The 11,671-nt window shown below is 45.5% G+C and overlaps 1 protein-coding gene across 4 annotated transcripts in view; it reads right to left on the bottom strand.

Moving 5' to 3' along the window:
• Window positions 1-1,984: 1,984 nt before the first annotated feature.
• LOC139416977 (NF-kappa-B essential modulator-like) overlaps window positions 1,985-11,671 on the bottom strand; it is a 45,887-nt gene continuing 36,200 nt past the window's right edge. For 2 of the 4 annotated variants that reach the window (XM_071166204.1, XM_071166205.1), the window contains exon 15: window positions 1,985-2,730. In XM_071166204.1, coding sequence (XP_071022305.1) covers window positions 2,546-2,730 — 185 coding nt within the window. In that variant the 3' untranslated portion in view covers window positions 1,985-2,545. The remainder of the gene's footprint in view (window positions 2,731-11,671) is intronic. The other 2 variants (XM_071166206.1, XM_071166207.1) reach the window with 1 other exon arrangement.

The following is an 11,671-nucleotide window of genomic DNA, read 5'->3' as shown; positions in this document are numbered from 1 at the left end:
TCTCAGCTTTAGGACCTAACTGTATCTGGTGTCAGTCTCAGCTTTAGGACCTAACTGTATCTGGTGTCAGTCTCAGCTTTAGGGTCTAACTGTATCAGGTGTCAGTCTCAGCTTTAGGACCTAACTGTATCTGGTGTCAGTCTCAGCTTTAGGGCCTAACTGTATCTGGTGTCAGTGTGTAGTCTCAGCTTTAGGGTCTAACTGTATCTGGTGTCAGTCTCAGCTTTAGGACCTAACTGTATCTGGTGTCAGTCTCAGCTTTAGGACCTAACTGTATCTGGTGTCAGTCTCAGCTTTAGGACCTAACTGTATCTGGTGTCAGTCTCAGCTTTAGGACCTAACTGTATCTGGTGTCAGTCTCAGCTTTAGGGCCTAACTGTATCTGGTGTCAGTGTGTAGTCTCAGCTTTAGGACCTAACTGTATCTGGTGTCAGTCTCAGCTTTAGGACCTAACTGTATCTGGTGTCAGTCTCAGCTTTAGGACCTAACTGTATCTGGTGTCAGTCTCAGCTTTAGGACCTAACTGTATCTGGTGTCAGTCTCAGCTTTAGGACCTAACTGTATCTGGTGTCAGTCTCAGCTTTAGGACCTAACTGTATCTGGTGTCAGTCTCAGCTTTAGGACCTAACTGTATCTGGTGTCAGTCTCAGCTTTAGGACCTAACTGTATCTGGTGTCAGTCTCAGCTTTAGGGTCTAACTGTACCTGGTGTCAGTCTCAGCTTTAGGGTCTAACTGTATCTGGTGTCAGTCTCAGCTTTAGGGTCTAACTGTATCTGGTGTCAGTCTCAGCTTTAGGACCTAACTGTATCTGGTGTCAGTCTCAGCTTTAGGGTCTAACTGTATCTGGTGTCAGTCTCAGCTTTAGGACCTAACTGTATCTGGTGTCAGTCTCAGCTTTAGGGTCTAACTGTATCTGGTGTCAGTCTCAGCTTTAGGGTCTAACTGTATCTGGTGTCAGTCTCAGCTTTAGGGTCTAACTGTATCTGGTGTCAGTCTCAGCTTTAGGGTCTAACTGTATCTGGTGTCAGTCTCAGCTTTAGGGTCTAACTGTATCTGGTGTCAGTCTCAGCTTTAGGGTCTAACTGTATCTGGTGTCAGTCTCAGCTTTAGGGTCTAACTGTATCTGGTGTCAGTCTCAGCTTTAGGGTCTAACTGTATCTGGTGTCAGTCTCAGCTTTAGGGTCTAACTGTATCTGGTGTCAGTCTCAGCTTTAGGGTCTAACTGTATCTGGTGTCAGTCTCAGCTTTAGGGTCTAACTATATCTGGTGTCAGTGTGTAGTCTCAGCTTTAGGGTCTAACTGTATCAGGTGTCAGGCTCAGCTTTAGGACCTAACTGTATCTGGTGTCAGTGTGTAGTCTCAGCTTTAGGACCTAACTGTATCTGGTGTCAGTGTGTAGTCTCAGCTTTAGGACCTAACTGTAGTGCCAAATACACAACAATTGCCAAATGTTTTTGGGAACTTGGGCAGAAAAAGTTAAATGACAATATCAGAGTTGAATTCAATAAGAGAAAAGCTGTGAAATGGAGAGTTGAAAATAAAGAGAAGGGAGGACCAGAACAGTAATGTTTTGGGGAAGATTTAGTGACGTGGTTAAAGAGGATGACAGCAGTGTGATGATTGTGAGGCGCTGTACAAATTAGACAGTCACAAGATGGGGACTTCAAATAGGCCCATGACCTGTCCAGGGAACTGTGGTGTTCAGATGGGTTGAATGGAAACTGAAATGTGGACTAACTAACTACAGGTCTATAACCTTTCACATAGCCTTAATATGAACTCCTGGAGAATTAAGGATTTCTTGCTGTAAAATTATACACCAAATGTACATTTTGACTCGGACTGGAGAAATCTCTTTCTTTCAGTATTTTGAGAGAATGCGCGGCTAGGGACCGTCTGTAAAGGTGCTGTCTTTATCAGCATCATAAAAGCTGACAGTTAAAATACGCATCCAAGCCGAACTGAAATCTGATCAGAAACATGTTTGGTTGTTTTAACAGCTTTTAATGTCCTTAAAACTGGTCAAACTGACTTCATTTGGAAATTTTGCACAGAAAATCGTTCATGTATTTTAGGGGGGGGGGATTATTGCATTTTCTCCCCGGTCTCTAAACGCCGTTCCTGTGTGACAGAAGCAGAGATTTAAGAGAAAACAAACTTGACCGATATCAAGTAGATTGAAGCATTCATTGCATTGGTTTATGACATTCTGGTGAGTAAGTGGTTGTCTTCTAGGTTAACATAATGACAGAAGAGTAGCTGCATGTATCTAATTCAACATCAACCAACAAATAGCCTACACACTTTGGTAAGAAGCAGAAACATTAGTCCTATATAAAAAGGCCGGTCATAAAAAGAATCGTTATGCCAGCTTTGACTGTAGCCTTCAGCGTATTTTCTATATTAGCGGATAACGACCTCAGACTTTCTCTTTATCACATGTAGTCGGGCGGTTGGTGATTAGCAACTGCAGGCAGGTGTGGGTGAACAAACAGCTGACCCGCTCATCACTAGTGTGAGTGACTGTGTGTGTGTGTGTGTGTGTTACTGGATACAGTCCATGACATGTATCTGCAGTGTGTCCATGTCGGGGGCTTGGTACTGGCACTTTGGACAGCGGTAGTCAGGAAGCTCTTCAGCCCCGCCTCCAGAGACACCCCCTGCCACTCCTGCAGCCAATCCCACGCTGCGGAAGGAGGAAGGGGGAGGAACCGTGTTAAAGGCAACCCCTGGGAATGCAACAGAAAGAGAGAAAATAAGACAAAAAGGGGATGAAGTAACACACACACACACACACACACACACATACAGTACCCCCTACTAGGTTAGATATATATATACAGTTGAAGTCTGAAGCTTACCTTAGCCAAATACATTTAAACTCAGTTTCTCACAATTCCTGACATTTAATCCTAGTAAAAATTCCCTGTCTTAGGTCAGTTAGGATCACCACTTTATTTTAAGAATGTGAAATGTCAGAATAAATGGTAGAGAGAATGATTTATTCAGCTTTTATTTCTTTCATCACATTCCCAGTGGGTCAGAAGTTTACATACACTCAATTAGTATTTGGTAGCATTGCCTTTAAATTGTTTAACTTGGGTCAAACGTTTCGGGTAGACTTCCATAAGCTTCCCACAATAAGTTGGGTGAGTTTTGTCCGATTCCTCCTGACAGAGCTGGTGTAACTGAGTCAGGTTTGTAGGTCTCCTTACTCACACACATGCTTTTTCAGTTCTGCCCACAAATGTTCTATATGATTGAGGTCAGGGCTTTGTGATGGCCACTCCAATACCTTGACTTTGTTGTCCTTAAGCCATTTTGCCACAACTTTGGAAGGATGCTTGGGGTCATTGTCCATTTGGAAGACCCATTTGGGACCAAGCTTTAACTTCCTGACTGATGTCTTGAGATGTTGCTTCAATATATCCACATAATTTTCCTCCCTCATGATCCCATCTGTTTTGTTACGTGCACCAGTCCCTCCTGCAGCAAAGCACCCCCACAACATGATGCTGCCACCCCCGTGCTTCACGGTTGGGATGGTGTTCTTCGGCTTGCAAGTCTCCCCCTTTTTCCTCCAAACATAACGATGGTCATTATGGACAAACAGTTCTATTTTTGTTTCATCAGACCAGAGGACATTTGTCCAAAAAGTACGATCTTTGTCCCCTTGTGCAAACCGTAGTCTGGCTTTTTTATGGCGGTTTTGGAGCAGTGGCTTCTTCCTTGCTGAGCGGCCTTTCAGGTTATGTCGATATAGGACTCGTTTTACTGTGAATATAGATACTTTTGTACCTGTTTCCTCCAGCATCTTCACAAGGTCTTTTGCTGTTCTGGGATTGATTTGCACTTTTCGCACCAAAGTACATTCAGAACGCATCTCCTTCCTAAGCGGTATGACGGCTGCGAGGTCCCATGGTGTTTATACTTGCGTACTATTGTTTGTACAGATGAACGTGGTACCTTCAGGCGTTTGGAATTGCGCCCAAGGATGATCCAGACTTGTGGAGGTCTACAATTTTTTTTCTGAGGTCTTGGCTGATTTCTTTACATTTTCCCATGATGTCAAGCAAAGAGGCACCGAGTTTGAAGGTAGGCCTTGAAATACATCCACAGGTACACCTCCAATTGACTCAAATGACGTCAATTAGCCTATCAGAAGCTTCTAAAGCCATGACATAATTTTCTGGAATTTTCCAATCTGTTTAAAGGCACAGTCAACTTAGTGTATGTAAACTTCTGACCCACTGGAATTGTGATACAGTGAATTATAAGTGAACTAATCTGTCTGTAAATAATTGTTGTAAAGATGACTTGTGTCATGCACAAAGTAAATGTCCTAACCGACTTGTCAAAACTATAGTTTGTTAACAAGAAATTTGTGGAGTGGTTGAAAAACAAGTTTTAATGACTCCAACCCAAGTGTATGTAAACTTCCGACTTCGACTGCATACACACACACACATATATATATACACATAAACACACACACATATATACATATGTGTGTGTGTACCTGGTTGGTTGGTTGGTTGGTTGGTGTGTGTGTGTGTGTGTGTGTGTACCTGGTTGGTTGGTGTGTGTGTGTGTGTACCTGGTTGGTTGGTGTGTGTGTGTGTACCTGGTTGGTTGGTGTGTGTGTGTGTGTGTGTGTGTGTGTGTGTGTGTGTGTGTGTGTGTACCTTGTTGGTTGGTTGGTTGGTTGGTTGGTTGGTGTGTGTGTGTGTGTGTGTGTACCTTGTTGGTTGGTGTGTGTGTGTGTACCTGGTTGGTTGGTGTGTGTGTGTACCTGGTTGGTTGGTTGGTGTGTGTGTGTACCTGGTTGGTTGGTGTGTGTGTGTACCTGGTTGGTTGGTGTGTGTGTGTACCTGGTTGGTTGGTGTGTGTGTGTGTGTGTGTGTGTGTGTGTGTGTGTGTGTGTGTGTGTGTTGTGACGGCCCTGAATTATTTTGAGCCGTCTCAGTGCTTCTCCTTCCAATAGGGTGCTTTCCCTTTAATTCCCAATTAAATAGCCAGCATCAGCTGCGCAAAAGTGGCGTTTGTGATGGAGACGTGACTGAGGATGTGTTCCCGAAGCTTCTCTATTCCGGTTGTTTTGTTGCTGTTAAACGTGTGTTTTGTAGCCTGAGAGTTTACCCAGGATCGGATCCACTCTTTGCGTCCGTGGACTACTCCTCTCTATTCTTCGTGGCCTTTCTCCGCTGGAGATCTGTTGGCGGATTGGATTGTCTGACTGACCGACTGACTACCACCTTTTTTGTATACGGTATTTCATTTGTTTTGATATGATGTATACGGTGATGATTTATGTAGTTAGATGTAGTTGAGGAATTAGTAAGAGCAGATACGCTTTAAAGTTCTGTGGTAAAATGGTTATATTGATTGTATGATTTAATACTGGGTTTACGCTACACGGAATGAACGGACCAACATTGCGTGACAAAAGTCACTTGAGTTCACTGAACTCCTTTACCGGGCGGGACTCTTTTTAGGCCCGAGGTACAGGACATTTCTGGAGGAACCAGAACTCATTGTGTTATATTATTATGTGTGTGTAATCCATTGATGTTGCTAATACAACCCACGCAAAAGAATAGTTGTTTTTTAAGTTCTTTCAATGTTTTAAGGGTTTATGAAAAGTTGATTTCCCTTCTGACGTTTACATAAGTCCTTTGTAATGGTGTAGACTTGACGGACCAGATGGGACTCATTCCCTCCCAAACTAAAAGGAGAAACCAATGTTTTCTCTGGTAGGCACAACCTACCTGGCACCCCTATAAAAAAAATAACCTCAAGTCAAAACCGTTACATAAAAAATGGCACCCCAGATGGGACAGCTCAACATTGAGAACTAACCAAAGCAAATATTTTGTGTGGAATTAAAACAATGGATTCACCCCAAGATAATGTGCTCATCCATTTCATACCTGTCAATGGGAATACACAGGGCCATTCTGACCATCAAGCTGACAACACAAATCATAATGGGAATGGAGATAATGGAGTTGATTTGGGCCAGAGCCCTGGGAATCTGAATGCTCGGTCTGGACCACAGGCCACAGGAGGTCTAACCAGTTACTCACTTATTGACATGGATCTGTGTGAAAGTACTGAGCCAGCCCTCCCTCTGACACCCAACCTTCTTCCATTGTCTGGTTTATCTCCAGAGGTGGGAGTCTTACAACTTCAAGGTGACATCCTTGATATTCGTCGGACTCAACAACATCTCCAAACTCTTATCCACGATAAATTTAAATGTCTGAGGGAAGAGCAACAACAGAGTGCCATGGAATTCAGAAACTCACTGAGCACTCTAACCCACACACTGACAGAGCTCAGTGAGAGTGGAAGACGGGAAATTACTGGTGCCATGGACAGGCAGTTTGACTACCAACGAAACCAACTCACTGCCACTCTCCAATGGCGCCTGCAACATCATCACACTGAGGTCCTCAAGGACGTTAATTCTGTTTTTTCTCCCATGGTTAACACTGTAGACCACTTGCAAACAGAGCTCTCTAATTGTGTTAAAATGTTGGATGACGTGTCTGTGGACATGGCCTCCATTAAGCACAACTCCTTACACAGAGTTTCTCTAGTGTCCACTTCTGTTCAGGCCACTGAGGGCCAAGCTGGCACCTCTGAAGAGCCAAGACAAGGCCATGCTACAGCCACCCCTTGCAGGATGCAATCCACCATGCATCCTGGTGTTCATTTTCATTGTCCGATAACTCCCTTCCCCTCTACTTCCTCAATCCCTCCTAGCTCGTTTGTTCATGGTGATTTGAGTAGACGTCATGTGGGGGCGATGCCCATTAAATTGCAATTTCCCACCTTTGGGAAAAAAGATGACAGTCCTGATCCGCTAATGTACCTAGAAAGATGTCGTGACTTTCTTGCCCTCAATCCCCTGGCTGACGAAGAACTCCTTGCCACATTGAGGAATGTGTTGCATGGGACAGCTCGAGACTGGTGGGATGTGGCACGTCTCACCACTACCTCCTGGGCTGACTTTGAGGCCAAGTTTTCCTCTGCATTTCTGTCTGAGGACTACACAGATGAGTTGGCAGACAGAGTCAGGAATCGAGTACAAAGAGAGAAAGAGAGTATCCGTGACTTTGCATACGGTTACCACTCCCTGTGCAGAAGGTGGAAACCTGGCATTGAGGAGGAAGAGGTCATTAAATTGATTTTGAAGAACATCAACCCACTACTAGCCAGTCAACTCCGAGAACGAGTCACCACTGTCGATGGACTGGTTCGCTTGGGACAGCAGTTTGAGAAGGACAGAGAATGCCAACAGCAATATGACCAAAGAAAGAAACAGACACCCAAACCGTTACCCAAGACAGACCATCAACAACAGCCAGAGTCTCAAGCCATGACCCCTCTCATGTTCTGTTGGAGATGTAGCCAAAAGGGACATTCTTCAGCTACATGTCCAAGACCGTATCAAGAAAACCCTTCCAGAAACCACAAATCACAACAGGCCAACACACCTAACTCTCTTCGCAGGAATGACCATCCTTCTCTGGGTGCTTTAACCAGAGCTGAAATCCCAAGAGTCACTGCCTACGCCCCCCCATCGACATCCCCTTCCTTTCAGTTCATACCGCACCAACTGGTGTTACCCCTGTCCATAGGCCCATGGACAGGAAGAGCCATCCTGGACACCGGGTCATCCTACACACTGCTCAATGAGAAACTGTGGAAGGAGGTTAAAGGTCCGCAATACAACTTGAAGCCGTGGACAGAAGGTCCACTCTATCTGGCTGATGGTGAGGCTAAACGACCACTTGGATGGAGTGAGGTAGAGTTCCGCCTGTGTAACCGCTCCTATATGATTCCTTCAGTTATCCTACAAACCAAGAACCTTGCTTTTCCTGTCGTGTTGGGAATTGATTTCATGTACTTCAGTGGTGTCCAGATTGATATCGCACACAATTGCTACTGGTTTCCATACAATCCGAGCAAGAAGCATTTCTTCCAATCAGAAGCTACGAAGTTACATGATTGGGGTTCAAATGTGGCAGTCTTCTCTGCCGTTGCTCCGTTACCACTAACCCTTGATAATCCTTCTGACGATCTCCTTTTACAGGCTGTAAGAAGAGCTCAGCTGGAACATCCAGAGGAGTTAAGGCTGTTGGAACAGCTGCAGAATAATGCTGATGTATGTACTTCAAGGCTAGGACGCACCGGGCTCCTGAAGCACAAAATATTCCTTACACAGGAAATGCCGATCAAGCAAAAGCCATATCGTTTGTCCCCAGCGAAGCTAATCATCCAAAAGGGACTCATTAATGATATGTTAACACAAGATATAATAGAACGTTCCTCCTCTCCTTGGGCTGCTCCTGTTGTCCTCATCCCAAAAAAGACTGGTGGTCTTAGATTTTGTGTGGACTATAGGAAGACCAACAATGTTTCCCAGACTGATGCCTATCCTTTTCCTACCATCCACGAGATCCTGGAGTCATTGTCTGGCGCTGTTGTGTTCACTACCCTTGACCTCAATAGTGGTTATTGGCAAGTTGAGATGGACCAGGAAAGCAAGGACAAGACTGCTTTTGTCTGTGCTGAGGGCTTGTTTTCCTTTAAGGTGATGCCTTTTGGATTAAAGAATGCACCTGCCACTTTCCAAAGACTGATGGAGATTGCGTTAGGTGAGCTCAAAGGGAAGATCTGTTTCGTCTACCTGGACGATATAATTATCTACTCCCAGAACAGAGAACAACACTTTCAAGATCTTCAAGCAGTGTTGGACAAGCTAAGAGAAGCTGGTCTGACCGTGAATATGAAGAAGAGCAACTTCTGCCAAACTTCCCTGAAGTTCCTTGGCCATATTGTGTCTTTCGACGGCATTCATGTGGATCCTGAAAAGACCAAGGCGGTACAAGATTTTCCTGTGCCAACCACACTCAAGGCCCTTCAACGGTTCCTTGGGATGGCTGGATGGTACCATCGGTTTGTGTCGAACTTCTCCCAGGTGGCAGAACCCCTCAACGCGTTGAAGCGAAAAGGAGTGAAATTCCTATGGACGGCAGAGTGCCAGACATCCTTTGAAACCCTGAAACGACACCTCGTCACACCTCCCATTTTAGGTCATCCCAACTTTGATTCCCCTTTTGTTGTTTACACTGATGCAAGTGATGTTGGACTTGGTGCTGTCCTAGTCCAACAGACTGGACTTGGCACTGAAGAAGTGCTAGCGTTCGCCAGTCGGACATTGAATGGAGCAGAACGGAACTACTCCACAACCGAGCAAGAGTGCCTTGCAGTTGTCTGGGCTTTGGAAAAGTGGAGGTACTACCTGGAGGGAAGACACTTCACTGTGGTCACTGACCATTCCTCCCTTGTGTGGGTGTTCAAGACCAACAAACCAAGCACCAGACTCATAAGATGGGCTCTACGGTTGCAAGAGTTCACCTTTGCAGTAGAATACAGGAAAGGAAAATACAACACTGTTCCAGATGCCTTATCCAGAGCTCCTGCTTGTGGCAACGGTGGCCCGCATCTTACATGTGCTACTGTCCTGTCAAGCAGTCGAGACTCGCCCAAAGCAGACTTTCCCATCTCTGATGAGACCATATGGAAAGCCCAACAGGATGATCCAGAAGTACAGGCTTTGTACCAGACTATCCTGGAAGATGGAGAAAAGATGGTCAATCCTACCACAAAGCTGACCATCCTGGAAGACAAAGTCTACCGTGTTGTACAACTACCACACAGAACCCTCTACCAATTGTACATACCTGAAACTCTACGCCTACAACTGCTTCAACATTTCCATGAAGACCCATTAGCTGGTCATTTGGGCAGGTTCAAAACCTACAAGCGGTTGCAAGCGTTACTGTACTGGCCACATCTGAGCATGGATGTGAAGTCACACATCCGAAACTGTCAGGTTTGTCAAATGTACAAACCAGAAGGTAGAAAGCCTGCTGGCAAGTTGCAGCAAACGGTGGTTACCCGACCTTGGGAAATGCTAGGAGTGGATTTGATGGGTCCATTTCCTAGAAGCTCCAATCAGAATGTGTACATGCTTGTGTTTGTTGATTATTATTCAAAGTGGGTGGAACTCTTTTCCCTGCGTCAGGCCACAGCAAGGACCGTCTCTAACATCCTTACGAAAGAGATCCTGACTCGCTGGGGAGTGCCTGATTACATCCTGTCTGATCGAGGTTCCCAATTTGTCTCTGATCTCTTTGAGGAGACCTGCCAAAGATGGAACCTGAGACAGAAGTTGACCACGGCCTATCACCCACAGACCAATCTCACTGAGAGAGTAAATCGAACCTTGAAGACAATGATTGCTTCCTATGTAGGGACCCAGCACAAACACTGGGACAAGCACCTTCACGAGTTTCGATTTGCCCTGAATTCTGCTGTGCAAGAGTCCACTGGAGTCACACCTGCAGAGCTGAACCTAAGTCGTCCCCTCCGAGGACCCTTGGATATGGTGCTACAGCCCCAGCAGATTACTCCAGACGCTGCTTGCTATGACCAGGTAGTCCATCTCCATGACTTGAGAGCTCTTGTCTCAAAGAACATGACCCAGGCTCGACTCAAGCAGAAGAGAAATTATGATAAGAACAGACGAGACATGCAGTTTCAGCTTCGTGATCGGGTGTGGCTTCGCTCTCATCCTTACTCGAAAGCTGAACAATTCTTCTCTGCCAAGCTCGCTCCTAAATGGCAAGGACCATATAGGATTGTGGAGCAGATGGGCCCTTTGAACTACCGAGTGGTGAAAGAGGACACAGGTGAAGATATGCGCGTTGTCCATGTCTCACGCCTTAAGGCCTGTTACCCCTCGGCTGAGGAATTGGAGGCGATTGAGCGCCGCAAGATCTTGGATATCTTTGAAGAGGAAAGTGAGGAGACTTTTCTCGGATTCCCAGACCCAGAAGTCTCACACCTTAAGGCCTGTGACCCCTCAGCTGAGGAGCGTGAGCTCCAAAAAGTCATGAGAATTTTTGTAGAGGAAAGTGATGAGGAGACCTTTCTCGGTTACCCCGACCAAGATGTGCCTTCCAGGGCAATGGTCGGCTTTTTCCAGGGGAGGGGGTGTGTGACGGCCCTGAATTATTTTGAGCCGTCTCAGTGCTTCTCCTTCCAATAGGGTGCTTTCCCTTTAATTCCCAATTAAATAGCCAGCATCAGCTGCGCAAAAGTGGCGTTTGTGATGGAGACGTGACTGAGGATGTGTTCCCGAAGCTTCTCTATTCCGGTTGTTTTGTTGCTGTTAAACGTGTGTTTTGTAGCCTGAGAGTTTACCCAGGATCGGATCCACTCTTTGCGTCCGTGGACTACTCCTCTCTATTCTTCGTGGCCTTTCTCCGCTGGAGATCTGTTGGCGGATTGGATTGTCTGACTGACCGACTGACTACCACCTTTTTTGTATACGGTATTTCATTTGTTTTGATATGATGTATACGGTGATGATTTATGTAGTTAGATGTAGTTGAGGAATTAGTAAGAGCAGATACGCTTTAAAGTTCTGTGGTAAAATGGTTATATTGATTGTATGATTTAATACTGGGTTTACGCTACACGGAATGAACGGACCAACATTGCGTGACAAAAGTCACTTGAGTTCACTGAACTCCTTTACCGGGCGGGACTCTTTTTAGGCCCGAGGTACAGGACATTTCTGGAGGAACCAGA

This window comes from Oncorhynchus clarkii, chromosome 9 (genome assembly GCF_045791955.1).
Source record: "Oncorhynchus clarkii lewisi isolate Uvic-CL-2024 chromosome 9, UVic_Ocla_1.0, whole genome shotgun sequence".
Lineage (NCBI taxonomy): Eukaryota > Metazoa > Chordata > Actinopteri > Salmoniformes > Salmonidae > Oncorhynchus > Oncorhynchus clarkii.
This window is presented reverse-complemented; position numbering and strand designations above follow the sequence as displayed.